At 44.2% G+C, this 19,092-nt stretch overlaps 1 protein-coding gene across 1 annotated transcript; it reads left to right on the top strand.

The window, feature by feature from the left end:
- The first annotated feature begins 13,449 nt into the window (after positions 1 to 13,449).
- SOCS3 (suppressor of cytokine signaling 3) lies at positions 13,450 to 17,029 on the top strand. The gene is made up of 2 exons (XM_089538635.1): positions 13,450 to 13,579; positions 15,018 to 17,029. The coding sequence occupies exon 2, from the start codon at positions 15,097 to 15,099 to the stop codon at positions 15,724 to 15,726; it is 630 nt and encodes a 209-aa protein (XP_089394761.1). The 5' UTR covers positions 13,450 to 13,579; positions 15,018 to 15,096; the 3' UTR covers positions 15,727 to 17,029.
- Positions 17,030 to 19,092: the final 2,063 nt, after the last annotated feature.

The raw sequence follows: 19,092 nt of genomic DNA, 5'->3' as shown, positions 1-19,092 counted from the left end.
ATTATCATAGACCAAATCCACATTATTTATTTTTCATGGCTCTTAATTATCACTGAGGCCTTGAAGGATCACTGAGGATCACTAGAACTTGGAAAAGTTAATTTTTAGAGTACAACTCCCTCAGCATGACAGATTTGGAGAGCTGTTGTTCTAAAAGTAACCTTTCCAAGTTCTAGTCCTTTTGCTGCTCCTTGCCTCACTGAGATCATCTTCAAGAAGACCAAAGAAATGGCCTAACCCGGCTTCCACTAGAGATGGGAATCATGTGGTTTTCCAAATGTTTTTGGACTACAACTTCCAGCAGCCCTAGCCTTCACATCTAATAATGAGGAATGTGGGAATTTGCAGTGCAGCACAGCCTGAAGGGCTGCATGATTTCTACTCCTGCACCTCTGAAAGGATTTTTTTCCTAAGAAAACCCTGTAAAAATAATGAGGTCGCCATAAGTCAACAGGTGATTTAAAGGCAGAGAGAGAGGGGGGGGGGGGGCTGAGCAAAATGGAGCCCTTTGCAGAGCTAAATGCAGCATCAGCCCTTGTGGAATCTATTTCCATCCTCTAACAGTAAATGGTGAACTGACTAAACTTCTTCTGCGTGACATGAATCTTGCCCAACAGGGACTGACTCAACAGTGGAACAGTAGGAGGTAGACTGAGTGGATTTTCTAAATAAACATATTGGTTTCCAAGCCTCTACAAGCCTGGCTGAGTTTTTGGAACAGGATCTTTACTCCTGCCACAAGGCCAGGAGTTATGGTCGCCTCTTGTCTATCACGCTGGATTCTAAAGTGCAAGACATGTGACTTGCTCCTCCCTATCTAGGAGGGGGATCAGAATAAACTTTATGGCTGATTAGTTTGGCAGAAACTGCTTAAATATTTAGTTTAGCTCAACTGTCTTCTCATCCCCATTCCCCTTTGCTTTTCTTCTTGACAGCATGCAACTCTGGAACAAGAAATCTATTCCAAACAGGGACATTTCACTACCCAGTAATATCCTACAGAATACATTATTTGTCAGATGTGCCAGATCACACACTCTGGAGATGAACATATAGTTACGCTGCAGCTTCTTGATTCGCTTGCTTGATTCAACATGAGGTCAGACAAATGAACTAAACCTACAGCTCCAGCTTAGGCATTCCCTTCCTTGTACCAGTGAAATCTAGTCAAAGAGTAATAGTAATAGAATCAGAGTTGGAAGAGACCACAAGGGCCATCCAGTCCAACCCCCTGCCATGCCAGAACACAAAACCAAAGCATCCCCAATAGATGGCCATCCAGAGAGAACACACACCCCACTTCTGTAGGCACCTTCCACTTCTTACCAGTCTTACTGTGCCCCTTACTTCTTCAGCCCTGCTCTAATTCACAGTTCTGCTGCTGCTGTAACTGGGGTCTAGAATAGCATATAGGAATGCATCTGAGGAGATAAAGATGTAGCTTCAAAATGTTCTTACAACAATAAATGCATTCATGTTTATAGAATCAAAGGGTTGTAGAGCTGGAAGGGACACCAGTGGTGATCTACTTCAATCCTCTGCCAATGCAGGTAATCCACAGCAAAAGTATACCAGTGAAGGTGTGCCTCCTCCACCCTCCAAGGCCAGTTCTACTGTTTCACCCAGTCGTCCACATCATTACTGAACAGTTCTTACCATCAGGAAGTTCTTCCCAGCACTTTCACATGATCCCACAGCACTATAATCTTATTTCACTGCCATGGCTCCATCCTATGGAATCCTGGAATTTGCAGTTTAAGGAGAAGTACTTCAAATTCTCAGTCAAAGAGCTCCTCTAGTGCTTCTGACAAAACTACAAGCCCCATGATTTCATAGGATGAAGCCATGGCAGTTGAACTGGAATCATAGTTCTTTACCTGCATAGGGTGAAAGGGCTTCTAATGTTTAGTCAGAATCTCCTTGATTGTAATTTAAGAAGTCACAAGATTTCCTGGAACAGTAGACTACAGCAAACCTGTATTAAAGTAGAATCCAATAAAGCACCTTTACCAAACCATTGAAATGTTAGAGTTGTCTTTTCAATGACCCCTGAGAACTCTAGTTTTGTTGCAAGTAATGGTGTTTCATGTTATATGAAACAACATTACCTTTAAAAAACTACAGATATAATACAGAAATGTTGCATGTGTTTAAAAAATCAGTTTCATGATGAATCATAGAATCACAGAGTTGGAAGTGACCATAAGAGTCATCTAGTCCAACACTCTGCCATGCAGGAAGACACAATCGAAGCCTCTGTTTAAAAACCTCCAAAGAAGAAGAGCCCACCACTCTCCATGGCAGCATATTCCACTGTCAAAGAGCTTACTGTCAGGAAATTCTTCCTAATGTTTTTTCCTGTAGTTTGAATTCATTGCTCCATGTCCTAGTTTCTAGAGCAGCAGAAAAGAAGCTTGTTACATCTTCAATACGATATCCCTTCAAATATTTTAAAATGTCTATGATGTCACCTCTAAACCATCTCTTCCTGAGGCTAAACATACCCAGATCCCTAAGTCGCTTCTCATATGACATAGCTTCCAGACCTTTTACCATTTTGGTTACTCTCCTCTGGACATGCTCCAGCTTGTCAATATTGCTCTTGAATTGATGAGCCCCCACATAACATACCCACTGTGTGTTTCTTAACTGAAAGCAGTTACACCTCAAGATAAAAGGTACAGAGCAAGACACTTTCTTAAGGAAAATCCCATTCTTGCATTCTGGGTCCTGATCCATATACCTGCCATTATATATGTTGCATTTACACCTGGAACAGTTGGCCAGCAATGAGTAGTCCAAACACGTAACTCTTCCTGGAAAGTGGAGTATTAGGTTTCCACAAACTTTGTTTCAACATCAAGAAGCTATTGTGAACCATTCTGGACTAAGGACCTATAAGATGACATTAGTAACAAAAAGAATCCAGTATTAGCTCATTTTCTTTTTCCCCCTCTCCTTCTTTTCTCATTATTACTCCACTTCCTCTTTCTCTTCCTTAAACTTTTCTAGGTAATATGAAATGGCTTTTCCAAGTTCACTGGATTTAAGGGAAGAGAAGAAGGGGAATTCCACAGCTAATTGATTAGAAAAAGAGGTTGTGAAAAGAAGATAAACTAATCATACAGATAGACAAGAGGTGAAGATTATTTACAAACACACCTTTTTAAAGAACAGATTTTTCACCTGCAAAAATGCCCCACACTCAGATCCAATGCAGAAAGAAAGAAAGAAAGAAAGAAAGAAAGAAAGAAAGAAAGAAAAGAGCCAAGGACAATGCTGGCTTCGATCCTTGCTTATGCCCTGTATTGCTGGCTGTTTCTTTCAAAGGAATTGTGGGAAGAGGTGCCTTCAAAACATCTGTTTACTCATGGCAATCTCATTAATTGCAAATATCAACAAATCAATTGTATTACTTCAGCAATAAAGTTGCCCATCTATTCCTGACATCTCATAAAATGAATGCTTCCAAAATTGGTACTTTTAAGATACAGGGTGGGTGGGTGGGTAGGGATGTTCTGTGTCATGAACTCTAAAAACTTCTGCAAGGGTTTCTGTGTGTTCATACTGTTATAAATTTCCATTCTAATGTCTTATTTTCACTGCACATGTTGTTGTTGTGTGCCTTCATTTCTGACTTAAAGCGACCCGAAGGCAAATCTATCACAGGATTCTCTTGGCCAGATTTGTTCATAAGGAAATTTTGTTATTTCCTTCCTCAGAGAATGAGAGCGGGCGACTTGTCCAAGATCATCCACTGAGTTTTCAAATCCTAGAGCCATGGTGGCGGACCTATGGCACATGTGCCACAGATGGTACACAAAGCCATTTTTCAGGGCATGTGGAGGGCATGTGGAGGGTGGGGAAGAGGAGGAACAGGCACATGCCTGTTCCTCCTCTTCCCAGCCATCCCGGGCCTTCAGCTGTCTCCAGAGAGGCAACTAAAGGCCTGGCGGTGTGTGGGGGGGGAGAGGAACAGGAGCACACCTGTTCCTCTTCTTGCCCCCTCACCCCCTGGGCCTTCAGCTACATCTCCGGAGGCAGCTAAAGGCCCAGGAGGGTGGGAGGAAGCAGTCCAGCCCAGAAGTCCCACCCCCGGAAGGTGGAAGTCTCACCCCTGGTGGGCAGAAATCCTGTTCTTCCTGGAAGTTCTGCCCCCAGCACTGGGTAACACCAGGTAATGGAAAGCCTTTTAGTTTGGAATCTCAGATCCTAAAAGGTTTGCCATCACTGTCCTAGAGCAATGCTCAAAGCATTACACCATGCTGGCTGTTCTTCGGTGCATAATTGTATACCTTGTTTCCATTTCCCCAACTACAATTACTTCCCCCTCTCCGTTTCTCTGTAACTGTAGCTAAAAAGAAAACTTTGGGCCAGTACATACCGGCATGAAGCGGTGTGGTGGTGGTGATATAAGGGCTCAGTGTGGCTCAGCTTCCACATTCGCCAAGCCCTAATAACAGCACCATTACATCATAAGGCTGCGGCCCCGTCCATACAGGGTGCAGCCTCGTGACATAAAGGCATCAGAGCGCCCAAATGGCTCTAGCTGGAAGCGTCATCATAAGGGCTGCATCACAGCCCTTATGATGGCGCAAAAAGGAGCTCTGTTTTGGAGCTCCTTTTTTAGTTGGATCGTTGCCGCAGGCATGTGTTTGCTACAGCAATGATCCAGAGAAGAAAGGGATGGCCTCTGGCTGTCCCTTTCTTCTTGTCTGTACTGCCTCTTTCACACATCAGACAATGAAGTCAGTGAATCTTGCACATAAGTATTTAGGACTAAAATAAAAATAAACTGAAGTGGGTTTCAGAGGAAAGGTTTCTGAAGTAGCTAAAGGAAATGAATGGAAGGAAGAAGACAATTTGATTGATTACTTTTCAGGGTGATGTTTCTCACACAGTTCATTATAGTTTCATTAAAAATATAAAAATGATAGTCGCTCCAAAAAGTTATTCAGCTCATAAGTCATTAGAATGACAAATAAAATAAAAATCAACCAGTACCAGCAAATAAGACTTTGGTCAGAAATATAGCAAATGAATCAAATGCTACGTGGAATAATGCAGGAGATTTTGAGAGCTGTGATAAAAAATACAACTCCCAGAAGTTGAACAAAAAGATACAACCCACACTGACCATGATAGCTAGAAGATTCTGAGAGCAGTAGTCCCAAAAAAGGAATATTTCTAAACTGCTGATTTGGCAGCATACACACACACGCATACACACAGCTCTGTAAATTGCCTGGATGGAAAACCACCTGGGAATGATCTGCTATTGAGAAAATGTGGGGCTTAGCCCTCTCACTGCTACTAAGTAACCTCAATCTGTTGCCATCCAGCTTTAGGATTAAGAGACAAGGAGGCTTTGTTTTAGGGCTTGGCTCCAGCTGATCCATTCCATTTTCTGAAGACCTGCATGGACCCAATGTGGTCCCCAAATCTTATGGTCTTACATCCACCCCAGCTTTAAAAGAAATGAACTGCCAGAGCTGTGGGTCCTTTTCATGCTCCTTGCTTGACTCTAACATGCTCTCCTACTCCAGGAAAAGGCTCCAGGCAGCATCTTCTTGTTTGCATTTCAGAGCAGCTGCTATTGCAGCTTCACTTCCCAGAACTGCTTGCTGGTGTTTATTCCTGGCTGCTGATGGCAGCTGCCCTGAAGCAAGAGAAACTTTCCTTCTCCTTCCCGCCCTTCTCCTCCTCTCTGTGCATACAGTGGTGCATACAGACCTTATTCTCAAGGTCAGTTCTAATACATATATATTAGATCTTCCACCAACAAGAGGACATCAGATGAGGGACGGCATAGGAGATGGTCATAACCAGAACTCACCCATCATGGGCCAGGGCTGGTCTTACCATATCATTCACTATTTGAATACTGATAGGAGTAGGGAGATGGTGACAACTAGTATGACTAGTACTATCCCCTTTGCAGAATTTCTTCCAACTCCTTGCACAGAAAGAAACAAAAGTGGCACACATACCCATGAACCACCCCAAAGGAATACCACTCAGATTTGTATGTTTCAATTTAATCCACCATTAGTGATCATTCTGTGTTGGTTGTGGCAGTATACTGATGAGCTTTCCAACACTGTGTTTCTGCAACGGAGAAACATGCAGCTAGCAAGGGAATCATACATCTGACCAAGTAATGTTCCTGAAATGGTAGAACAATGTGAAGATGGAGTGACCCAGCGATCCTTTTCTGTAGCCATTCCTAGACTCTGGAATGACCTGCCAGACGAGATCTGTCAGATTACCACCTTGGAAACCTTTAAGAAGGCTATTAAGATGGATCTCTTCTGGCAAGCCTTTCTGGATTAGAACATCCTTATTGACCTGCCTCCCCTCCCCCCCCCATTATTCTCCATCTTTACCTTTTACTCTACCTGGTCTCCACTTGAAATTTTATCTCATTTTAATTGTTATTGTATACTGTACCATTGTTTTTAACTTTTTTCCCCTGGTTTAATCTCTTTTTAGCGTTTATTATGTTTTTATGATGGGGGGGAGGGATGGGGATCTTGGAACTTTTAATGCTTTTTAAAAATTGTATCTTGTTTTGCTGCTGTAATCCACTTTGATTCCTCAAGATTAAGCAGAATATAAATAAATATTAGTAGTAGTAGTAGTAGTAGCCTTTTGGTTTGTCCAGATTACTTTTCCATCACTCATCAAATATTTCAAAGCTACCAGAATCCATGGAAGGTGGGCACATAGCCAATAAGTGAGGACACAAAGAAATTATATATTCTTTTAAAAAACATCTTTATCAAATGACAGACACAATATAAGCAAGAGGAGTGCCATGGGGCTGGAGGTAAATAAAATGACTCTTATTATCAGCATCACTGGAACTATGTAGAAGGCGGCCATGACATTCATTTAGCCACACAGCCCTGGCATTAATCAAAGATATGATGAAAGCATATAGCCTCTGAATTTTCAGAGCTATGAAAATGTAAAGTGTAAGCCTGAGGGCACACGGTCAGATTTCAAGTAGCAAACAAGTACCATATTTATTGAGCTATTAAAGTTATTGGTTTAAATCCAATTGTTAGCTTTTGTTTATCACACGGAGGCAAATCCTGTGCAGAAACAGGATTTTAAAATCCGCTAAACAAGTTGGTAGAAAGAGAAATAATGCAAAAATAACCCAAATGGAAACCCAACAAAAACCACCCCTTTCTTCTTTTGGAATTTCCTGAAAGTAAAAAGGAGCTGGTTTTGTTCGCGTTCTCTTTGGGTTATTTTTGTGTTATTTCTCTTTCACGTAAACATCATCTTAAAAACAACCTGCATTCGTGGGGTTTTTCTACTTTCTGTTCGGGTTAACCCCAAACATCATGTGAAAAACAACCCACAAAAGCAGGCTTTCTTCACTTTAAATCTAGTTTCTGCACGGGATTCATCCATGTGATTAACTCCATAATTAGAGCCATAATCCCATAATCAATGGGTTTTATTGACACACCATTTATCAACTGAGTCAGTAGGTCTAATCCATTTGCAACTTAACAACAAGATTCCAGCCATGCTCTCAGAAAACTACATCTATGGTGCATTAATATTTCTAGCATTAAATATATCCATTGTGAAAGGACTTACATTTACAGTGGACATACTGTGGGAAATCACAGCCTATCAGAAGTCCCAATGCATGCTTCCAAGCATTTAAGGGAGCACATCTGATCAGCCCTACTCACTTTTGTGAAGGAGGAGAGGGAAATTTGTGGCACCATTTCCTATCAGTCCTAGCCTGGATGGCCAATGGTCAACAAAGTGGGAGTTATGGCCCCAAAGCCAGAAATGGCTGCAGCAAATTCAATGGTGGCATAAAGTGCCATGTAGCTTTCACACTGAACCAAAGGTTTTAGCCCCCCCCCCAACCCATGTCCTTTTATGTTGTTCCAGCCTATGCATCACATTCCTTGCCTCTTGGAAAAATTCCAACAGCCTAACCCAAAACTGAGCACATAAGTCTCCTAGGAAGGTATCCTCAGTCTCCTGTACTTCTTGCAAAACCAGCTCCTTCTATTACAAGCTGTTACTGCAGCACATCCACTCAGTGGTTAATAGACTGACCTGACCTGTTTTCCCAAGCCCTCTGCTACTGAATCAAGATAAGAAAGGGAGAGAGGATCTAGCATTTCTTGTTCCCAAAATGTCTCATACTCAGTTTGTCTTCCTGCCCTGCAACTTTTCTGAGAAGGGCAAGTAAGGATAGGATGGAAGCCTGCCCTTGGAGAGAGTAAAAACAAAAAACAAACCGACAGCTTAGAACTCTGTGGACAATTAAACCCCAAGAATTCCCAAAGTCCAAGGACACCCTGCCAAACACTACAAAATGCTAAGTGTAGGAAGGAGGGAGGTATGTAAGGAGACCTTCTTCTCCATAGCAAACACTGGAAAACATTTACACAGAACTTTTTGTCATCATCATCCAGCTGAGATTTTGGGAAATGCCTTCTGAGTGACAGCAGCACAAGGAGAGGATATCCCTGGAAGCATTGTTCAGTTTATATGATTTAAGCCACTCTCTATGATTGCTTTGCAGATAGAGGGGTCAGTAAGAAAAGAAATGTTGCCTCCATTGTAGTTTTGAAAAAAGAAGGCTCCTACTGCTACCCAAGAAAAGACAGTAGTTTGTAGTTATTTTATATTTTCTTTTATTAACAAAATGTTAGACTCTTTGGGGCTTTCCTTAGTGCATTATGCTATTTCTGTCCTTTGATTTTAAATTGGGATGTTTTCAATGTTTTTAATTCTCTAGAAAATTCAATATCATTTAACAATAGTTTTTGTATACTTTATCTGCATGTGTTTTCACTTGTGTTTATTTTTTATTTCATAATCTGCTCAGGAGCCCCAGCTTTGCAAAAAAAGCAGTGCATAAGTAAAGTAATGCAACAAAATAAAATTTGGGGGAATTCTGGAGGGTGACATTGGGAAGGCATTGCTTGTCAACAAGACCTGTGGCTGGACCCTCCATAAATTCAGTAGATACAATGATTGCAAGATAAAAGCTGTGGTCAACAGAACCCCAAGGATACAATACTGTCTGTAGATTTTATATTCTTTTGGTCCTCTTCTGCATTCTATTCCAAAGAGAAAGAGCTTTTTTAAAAAAGCACATTTCTGTATTTGCTGTTTAGGCTTCTCAAACATAATCATATTATGCATGGCATAAAATAGACCATGCTAAAAATTACCCTCGCCCCCCAAGTAAATCTCCCAAGTAACATTTGGAGCATTTAAGATTCCCCCAGGGTCCACTAGGCTTGTGGGTGGGTGGCTGGGTGTGTTGGGTAGTATTCTTTGCAATATATGAGCAAGGCATCACCAAAGGATGCTGGAGAGATGCCCAATTCACTAGGCTGACACTGATATGTGATCAAGCAGCATCAAGAGCAAAAATAATCCAGTTTGACACCACTTTAACTACCATGGCTCAATGCTGTGGAATTCTGGGAACTGTAGTTGATTGTGGCATCAGAGCTCTCTAACAGAGAAAGATAAATATCTCACAAATCTACAAATCCCAGAATTGCATTAAATGGAGCCATGGTACTTAAAGCTGTGTTAAACTGCATTATTTCAGCAGTGCAGGGAAGCAAGCTTCTGGAACCTTCCATAGGAGTGTCTTAAATCTTCCCTTAAAATGATATTCCTGCTCTTGATGCTGCTTGATCACATGTCAGTGTCAGCCTTTCCTAATCTGGTATCCAACCTCACAAAAGTCTGGTGCTACAACAAACTACCATTCCCAGAATTCAATAGCACGGAGCCATGGCAGTTGAAGTGGTGTTAAACCAGTTTACAGTGTTCCCTCCACATTCAGTGGGGTTAGGTGTGAAGGACCCCTGTGAATGTGGAAAACCCGCAAATTAAAAAAAAACTTTATTATTTTTACCTGCGAGAACACCTCTCCAGAAATCCCCAGGTCCTCCAGTGCAACTCTATGATCAACATCTGCTAGAAACTGATAATAGAATCATGCTGGAGGACCTACAAATGCTTGAGGAAGTGTTTTCTCTAGGTTCTCCAGCACAATTCTATGGTCAACTCCTGGCAGAGTTGTGCTGGAGGACCTAGAGATTCCTAGAGACAACATATTAATCAAAACTCCAAATAATCAAATCCTCAAAAGTCAAAGCCACAAATGTGGAGGGCCAACTAACCATCTACAAGAGGGCAAAAAATTGCTTTCCCCCTCCTTCCAGGCAGTGGCATCACTAGAGTTGCCATCACCTGTGTAGTAACTAATGGTGTCACCCCCTCCATTGACCTCCTCCACTACCAGAATCCTTAGTAATGTTTTTGGTACTAATGTTACTCGTAAGTCCTAATTCCCCTTTATCACTGAATCTAACGGTTATAGTTGCAACATAAACAACTAGCCCAATTAAAATTGTACTTTTAAATTACAATATCATATGCACAGCCTAAATGTATTTACATAGTTGGACTTTTGTATCCACGGGGGATCCATTCCTGAACCACCACCACCCCGTGGATACCAAAAAAAAACTTGGGACCTCAAGTCCCATTCTCCCTAATGGTGGCCCAATGTGTGTGCAGCCACTAGTGTGGCCGCGTGCACACACTACCATTGAAGACAACGGGGGGTTGCTGTCCATGGATGAGGAGCCCCCACTATACAAAGTTTTATGTGCTTAAAGTGAACAGTTGGTAAAATGTGATGTTTTTAAACAATTTTAAAAAAATGTTTTATAAAAGAAATTTAAAAATTAATTTTGGGGAATTTTAATTAAAAAAGAAACACCTGGGGCCTCTCCTTTCTCCTCCCACTGAGCCTCAGCCCACTCACATCATCTCTTCAGCATTTTCAAGGGACACAGGTGAATGCCACAGTCCATTTCTACCCAAAAGCAAATGTTGGGGAGCAGTGGTGTCACCCTACACTTAGAGTATCACTTGGTGCCCCAGCACCCTCCTAATGATGCCACTGCTTCCAGGAGCAGCTTCTCATAAAGCAAGTTGGCTGGAAGATTGGGTCCATGCCAGAAAGCTGCCAGCCAGGCTTGCTCTCTGGACTGCAAATGCTTTGGTGTCAGTGATCTAGCAAGCCCTGGCTTTGTGAAAGACACATAGGCCTGCCCAGGAAGGGCGCCCCCTAGCGCCAGCCAACCTACCCAGCAGCTTAGCGGAATAGGAAAGAAGAACTGGGGCTAGGAGAGTTGAACGATGAAGAAAACGCTTTAGAGAACTGCTGCCACCCTCCGCCTCCAGGCTACAGGATTCAAATAACAATGCTGCCTTCTAAGAAATTCAAAACACTGACTGGAAGGGCTGCAGAGAAACAGCTCATTCAGAAGAGTGAATGAGAGCCAGCGGGGGATGGTGGGAGTTGCAGTCTAGCACATCAAGAGGCTTGATCAAGAGCCAGGGGGCCAGGCAGACTTGCTGAGCCCCCTCCCCAATTCTTGTAGAGACAGGGTGACCAGAGGTCTTAACAGGAGGACAAGGCACAAGGCAAAATGTAGGGCATTCAAGGAAAAAATGAAGGACACAACAAAAGTGAATCCCTTTAATATAAACAATGCTAGACACACTCACAGAAATGTCAATGCACGCTTCTTGGGCATGCTCAAAATGGAAGATATTTTGGAAATTCCTCTGGGAAAGAAGGCTGAAATGTAGGACATGTCCTGGGAAAAGCGGGTGTCTGGCCACCCTGTGTACAGAGGTTCCCAATTCCTCAGAGCACCCCTTATCATTATTATTATTATTATTATTATTTATATCCTGCCTTTCTCCAGGGATAGAAGCTCAAGGCAGCTAACACAATTTATACCAGTACTAGTTAAAAATCTGTTTGTGTGTGTGGCTTGTCTTCAAGTCATTTCTGATCTATGGTTCGACCCTAAGGCGGACTTGTCATGAGGTTTTCTTGGCAGGTTTCTTCAGAGGAAGCCCTTGCCTTCCCTTGAGGCTGAGAATATGTGACTTGCCCAAGGTCACCCATTGGGCTTTCATGCCCAAACCGGGATTTGAACCCTGATCTCCAGAGTCATAGTCCAACACTCAAACCACTGCAGCACACTGTCTCACTTAAAAACAATTCAAAGCATTAAAATGTAGATACAATAGCAAGTGGGGGGTGGCCCCAGGATTCCCCACTGAGCCCTTCTTCCCTGGAAAGGAGGAATTCCTAAAGATCCTCCATTTTGATCATCAGCAAGAAGCATGAATCTACATTTATATTAGCGTTTTTAGCTTTTATTTGGCCACCTTACACTTGTCTCAAATGTCCTCCATTCTGAGCAGGACTCATCAGAAGCAAGAGCTGATGTTTCTAGGAGTGTTTTTACCTTTCTATTTGGTCATCTCTTACACTTGTCTCAAATGTCCTCCATTCTGAACAGGCCTAAGCATGTATTTACATTTCTAGCAGTGTTTTGAGCTTTGTATTTGGGTCAGGTCTTAAACTTTTCTCCGAAGTCCTTCCTTCTGAGCAGGAAGAAGGTGCATGCAGTTACCTTTCTAGGGGCGTTTGGAGCTTTGTAGATGGGTCAGGTCTTACACTTTTCCTGAACATCCTCCTCCTCCTCCCTTTTGAGCAAGACACAGAAGCATGTGTCTTGCTCTGGTGATATCTTAACACTTTTCTTCTGAGGAGGACTAAGAAGCAGGCACTTCTGTTTCTAGGAGTGATTGGAGCCTTTCATATGGCCATGTCGACTTCACACTTTTCTCCAGTGCCCTCCCTTTGGAGCAGGACTCAGAAGCAGGAATTTAGACTTGGATTGTTTCTCGCTTTCTTTGGGTTATGCCCTCCGTTTTTTTCTTCTGAGCAGGACTAACTAAGAAGCAGGCCTTTCTTTTTCCAGGAGTGTTTTGAGCCTTTCATTTGGTCACTTTTCTTCTGAGGAGGACTAAGAAGTGGGGATGTCTATTTCTAGAGTGTTTTGAGCTTTTCGTTTCCCTACACTCCCCCCCCCGCCCCGAGTGCCCTATTTTGGGGTCTGGACTCAGAAGGGCGGCTGTATGCTTCGGAGAGGGTCCCTAGCCCTGTCTTTCTTTGGGGCCTTTGGCCTTCCCTTCCTTCCGAGGCCAGGAGGCCTGTGCTGAGTCCCTCCGGCCAGCCAGGGCAGGCCCAGGGCAGCCCCCTCCTTGCCCTCAGGAGGCCCTGGGCCTGGCTCCCCCGAGGAGGGAGGGAGAGAGGGAGGGAGGGGGCTGCTGGGCCTCCCCCCGCCAGGTCCCGGCTTCTTCTTCCTTGACTGGGGAGGGAGGGAGGAGGGGGGCTCCCTCCCCGCTGCCCGGAATGGGCCGTCCGCTGCCGGCTGGCTGGCTGGCTGGCTGGCTGCCTGTGGGGCTGGCTGGCTCTGGAGGCCGAGGCGGAGCCCGGAGCCAGGTTACAAGAAGTAGCCCAATTCCAGGAAGCCGGAGGCGGGGCTCAGCCAGGCGGATAAAAACCTCCCTCGGCTGGGCAGTCAGGAGCACAGCACGGCGACCAAGCCGACACGGCCCTCCTCGCTCCCGACGCCGGCCCCAGCCTCAACTCCTCCTCCTCCTCCTCCTCCTCCTCGGTGCCCTCCTCGCCCAGGTAGGCAGCAGCCCCCTGGCCCCCGGGAGGGAGGGAGGGATCCCCCGACTCGGAGGGCAGGCATCCCTCTCTGGTCCTCTTAGGAGCGGCGCTGGCCTTTCTGGCTCTTCTCTCCAGGAGGAGTCCCCCAATCCCCCTTCGGAGCAGGGCTCCGCTTTGCCTTTTCTCTCTCCTCCGTTTGGAAGAGGACGAAGAGAAGCCTTTGGGTTTTCTCTCCACCATCTCCCCATTTTGCGCAGGCATTTCTGCTTCTAAGCCGCGGTTGGAGCTTTGGTTTTCTCTCCAGGAGGAATGCCAAAAATTGCAGTTTTGAGCCGGAGGAAGAAGAGAAGCAGGAGGGCAGGCGGAGGCTTTCGTGGCCGGCATCCATCGGTTTTTGTGTGTGGCCTTTTCGGGCTCTGTGGCCACGGTCTGGAAGAGGCTAGAGGAGTCTTTTTCGCTTTTCTCTTCCCTTCAGGAGGCATTCCAAACATTCCGGCTTTTGAGCAGGACTCAGAAGCATGCCTTTGCATTTAGATCAGTGTTTCTAGCTTTGGTTTTCTCTCCAGGAGGCATTCCAAAAGAGCCTCCATTTCGAACAGGACTAAGAAGCATGCGTTTATATTTCTGGGTTTTTAGCTTTTATTTTCTTTCCAGCAGGAATTCCCAAATGTCCTCTTTTTGGAGCAGGACTCAGAAACGGGGATTTCTGTTTCTAGCAGTGTGGTTAGCTTTTATTTTCTGTCCAGGAGGAATTCCAAACTCTCCTGCATTTGGAGCAGGATTCAGAAGCATGCATTTATATTTCTAGGAGTGTTTCTAGCTTCTTATTTTGGTCATGTCCTTCATTTTTCTTGATTGCAGTGCCTTGTCCTCCTCCTCTTTGGGTTATGACATTGTCATCCTTGGTGGGGAGAGAGGGAAAAGGGAAAAGGCAGGACCAAGAAGGAGGAAACACAGAGAGAGTGGGATGTTAGGGTGCATGTGGCAGGGGGCAGCTAAGGCAGGTGCCCCTTGGCTTCATGCTCAGCCCGAGGGCATTGTGATGGTGGTAGTGGTGGTGGTGACCAAATCGGGGAATACCTGGCAAGCAGGGTGACTACATGTCCCCACCACCAAGGAGGACAAGGCACTGCAGAATGTAGAGCATTCAAGAAAAAAGTAGGGCACGGCCAGCTAAAAACACTCATCTTAATATAAAAGCATGCTGCTTACTGATGCTCAAAATGGTGGACCTTTTGGAATTCCTCCTGGACAAGCTGTTGAAATGTAGTACATGTCCTAGAAAAGGAGGAGGTCTGGTCACCCTGAATAACGGGAGATTTCCAGCAGGATGACTGAGTGAAGGAGGAGGAGGAGGTCCTCATCTGGATTGGGCCCTATGGGGAGGAGAAGTGGCTCCCAGGTGCCCTTTTTGTCTTCTCCCTAACGCCTTTTCTCTCTCTGCTTGCTTCTCTAGATACTCACCTCATCCTCCTGACCGCTGCTGCTGCACTTGGCTGCAGCCCAGATTGCTTGCAAAGCTGGCTCCCTGCGCCATGGTCACCCACAGCAAGTTCCCCAGTGCCGGGATGAGCCACCCGCTGGACACCAGCCTGCGCCTCAAAACTTTCAGCTCCAAGAGCGAATACCAGCTGGTGGTGAACGCTGTGCGCAAGCTGCAGGAGAGCGGCTTCTACTGGAGTGCAGTGACAGGCGGGCAGGCCAACCTACTGCTGAGCGCCGAGCCCACTGGCACCTTCCTTATCCGCGACAGCTCGGATCAGCGCCACTTCTTCACTCTCAGTGTCAAGACAGAGTCTGGTACCAAAAACCTGCGGATCCAGTGTGAAGGGGGCAGCTTCTCACTCCAGAGCGACCCCCACAGCAGCCAACCCGTCCCGCGCTTTGACTGTGTCCTGAAGCTGGTCCATCACTACATGCCTCTCCCTGAGCATCAGCAGCATCAGCATCCAGGGGAGGTGTCGCGCCCCAAGCGTGCCTACTACATCTATTCTGGGGGAGAGAAGATCCCCTTGGTGCTGAGCCGCCCCCTCTCCTCCAACGTCTCCACTCTGCAGCATTTGTGCCGTAAGACAGTCAATGGCCACTTGGACTCCTATGAGAAGATGACCCAGCTCCCGGGTCCCATCAAAGAATTCCTAGACCAGTATGATGCGCCCTTCTAAGTGGAACTTTTCCCTCCACGTGGACAGAGATGAGGTGGAGAGAGCCCATGACACAAGCACAAGAGCAGAGCAGGGGAGAAATGAGGAAAAAGGAGATTTATGTACAACAAAGACAACCTTTTTTTTTTGTCCTAGCTTGTGGAATATGTGAGGAGGAGCCACAATGCGGAAGGGAGAGCTGGCATGCCAAGTGGGCAAGGATCCTCTGCCCAGATCAGAGTAACTGTCCTGCTGTTGTTTGTGTTGGATGGTTTTCCAAGGGGTGCTTTATGCGGGAGAGAGACTGATGCTGCTGGACTATGTAACAGGCTGTTGTTCCTTGAGATAATTGTCTGTCTGGCCTGTACTAGTTAAGATAGAATGGTTTGCAAACTTCACTAACTGATGGACAGTTTACAATGAGCTTTTGCTCTGCACTGGCCCCACACCATTTCTAATGACCTCTGACCAAAACCATTCTGCAGACAATGGAATAAATGCACTGGAATCCAGCTAGTGCCTGAAAACCAACTTTTCCTCAGTTTTAAGAGGAAACTTTTTAAAAATAAATAAATCTTTACCTCTCTCAACCTCCAGGAGAGGCAGAATTTCTCCTTACCCAAGCCTCTTTCTCAGAGGAAGCTGCCACACATGAGACTAAGCCTTAAAAAAAGAAAGAAATTTATGTCGTCCTATCCCATGGACTGATTTATTACTGCACATCTTGCACAGAAAGATTGTCATTCACTTTCTGTGGCATTATGCAAACAAAGGAGGACTTCATTCTGAGAAATCACATAACTGCTGGAACAACAACATGGATGATGAATGAACTAGCAATTTTTCCTGAAGTGTTATTCCACCTGAGCATCTCTGCCTGGACTGATAATCTCCTGCCTTTATCCATGGGTTTTCAGATTGTCTTGCATCTACAGCATAAGTTGTAGATTTGGGTCCTAAATCGCACTGAAAGAATGAAAAAACATACAGGAATGTAGCAACAACAGAATTACCTGGAACTCTTATATAATTTTTTTTTAAAAAAAAAACTGTAATCCAAATTTTGCGTGTTCATCTTATTTTTTTCCATATCAGGGTTTTAGAAGGGCAGATGAGGTTTTGTTTTTACAGAAAGAAATGTTTACAGACCTGCCTAAAACAATATCATTCTGTCTTTTATAAAGATTCCACCCTTCAGCCTTGCAGGCTGTTAGACATGCTTGAAGACTCAACCAAAAAATCAAACTTGGAAGAAAACTTTGCACATCTATTTATATTTATATTCAAGGGATTTTAAATACAACATTTGTTAATTTATAATAAAAAGCACTATTTTTTAAATGAACTTTTCTTTTCTTCTTCCATTCCTTGCTATTCCCATACCATTCAATGATACATGCATTCGGACCCAGCTTATGCAGTATTTCTCTAATAGTGTTAGAAAATTGAAGGAAATATCTGGGCCAGAATGCTGCATGCCGCAATTAGGCAGCTTAACACCCATTGATTTCTCATTGGGTGTTAAAGCACCTGTGCATCTAGTTCATGAAAGAGGGTACATGGCATTCTTGTGTAAAAGAAGGGAATTCTCATGCTGGTGTTGACTAGAAAAACATCAAAACACAGTGCAGACTAATATCTAATGACTAAGGGGCTGGTTCATGCTAGCAAATATGACCAAAGTTTTAAAAGTAATTTTGAGGAAGAATTAATACAGTGGGTAGCTGCAGCCATCCATAACTAAGCAAGGAGGGTGTTTGATAATGCTGGTTGGTACCCAAAGCCACCACCTCCTACCACTTCTCAGTCATGGATGGTTTCAGCATGAACGTTACTTTTGACTCTGGGGTACCTGCTTATGTCACCAAAAGCATGTGGGTTGCAGCTGAAGAATCGCTGCCAGTGGTCATCTGTGAGCCAGTGGGAGAGATGTCTTGTTTCCATTCTTCTAGTGGTGAAACCACCTCTGAGTATTCCTTGCCCAAGAAAGCCCTATGAAATTCATAGGGTCACCATAAGTTGACAGGCGACTTGAAGGCATGTACACTGACACGGTGCCAAAACTAGAAGCATAAAAGATGGAATTACATGCAACATAGCAACAACAGACCCTAATCTTCCCATCTGTGCTTGTGTTCTGGCAAGCTTCTTGTGATTTAAAGTACTAAATGTTAAAAGTCACCTGATACAACTTTCTCCAAGTCTGCTTCGCTGTGTCAGAGACAGAACTTACTGTATATACTCGACTATAGATTGACTTGATGTATAAGTCGAGGGCAGGTTTTGGGGCCAGAATTGTGGATTTTGCTATGACCCGTGGATAAGTCGAGGGTAAACCTTAGGGGCATATAGCAAAGGATTTAAAGGATGAAGCAAAGCAAAATAATGTCAAAGAACATACAAAATTCCAGCTTTTCACCAGGGGATGGTTCATTCTTTTAAATAAGAGTTAAAGTATAGTACTTACATTGATTCATGGATAAGACAACTCATGTTTTGGGGTCAATTTTTTGACCTAAATCTAGACTTATACATGAGTATATACAGTAAAGTTATTTTTATAGAGTGACTGCTCCCATAATTCTCCAGACAGCTTGACCAGCACAATGCAAAAAAGTAACATTTCCAAGTTCTGCTTCACGTAGAAGAAACCATGAAACAGCACCTGGGCATCTGTACCGCTGTTTGGCATTACTTTATTTGAAGACGGTCATATGTTATCCTTTTGTGTTATCAAAGGCTTTGTAGGACTAAAGCAGAAGACCTCACACAAAGAGAGCACAGCAGAAAACAGGCTGTTCCATTTTGGGAGCGGGGAAGACCATAGCTCACTGGAAAAGCACATGCACTGCATGCAGAAGGCCCAGGATTCAGACCCCAACATCTCCAGTTAGAAGCATTGGGTAATTAATTGACAAAGGCTTCACCCTGAGATCCTTGAGAGCCAATGCCAGTCATAGTAAACAGTGGTTTGATCTGGCATGAAGTAGTTTTCTCTGTCTGGATGGGGCAGAACAACAGAGAAGGAACAAACAGGCTGGCAGTATAAGAGGAATCATATAAAAGACTAGGGGCATGGTGGCTCAGTGGTTAAGATGCTGACTCTGACAATTGCAAGATTGGCAGCTCAAGGCCTAAGCACCGTCACTAGTCCCGGCTTCTGCTAACCTATCAATTTGAAAGCATGTAAAAGTGCAAGTAGATAAATAGGTACCACTTTGGTGGGAAGGTAACAGCATTCTGTTCACTCATATTGGCCACATGATCACAGAGTTGTCTTTGACACTACTGGTTCTTCAACTTAGTAATGGAGAGGAGCACTGCCTCCTACAGTCAGACACAACAACCTTGTCAAAGGGGAACCCCTTTACCATTATATAAGGCCAG

The sequence above is a fragment of the Sceloporus occidentalis genome, unplaced genomic scaffold (genome assembly GCF_023333645.1).
Source record: "Sceloporus occidentalis isolate IW3139 unplaced genomic scaffold, rSceOcc1.0.p SCAF_1, whole genome shotgun sequence".
NCBI lineage: Eukaryota > Metazoa > Chordata > Lepidosauria > Squamata > Phrynosomatidae > Sceloporus > Sceloporus occidentalis.
Note: the sequence above shows the minus strand (reverse complement) of the source record. Positions and strands in the feature narration are given on the sequence as shown.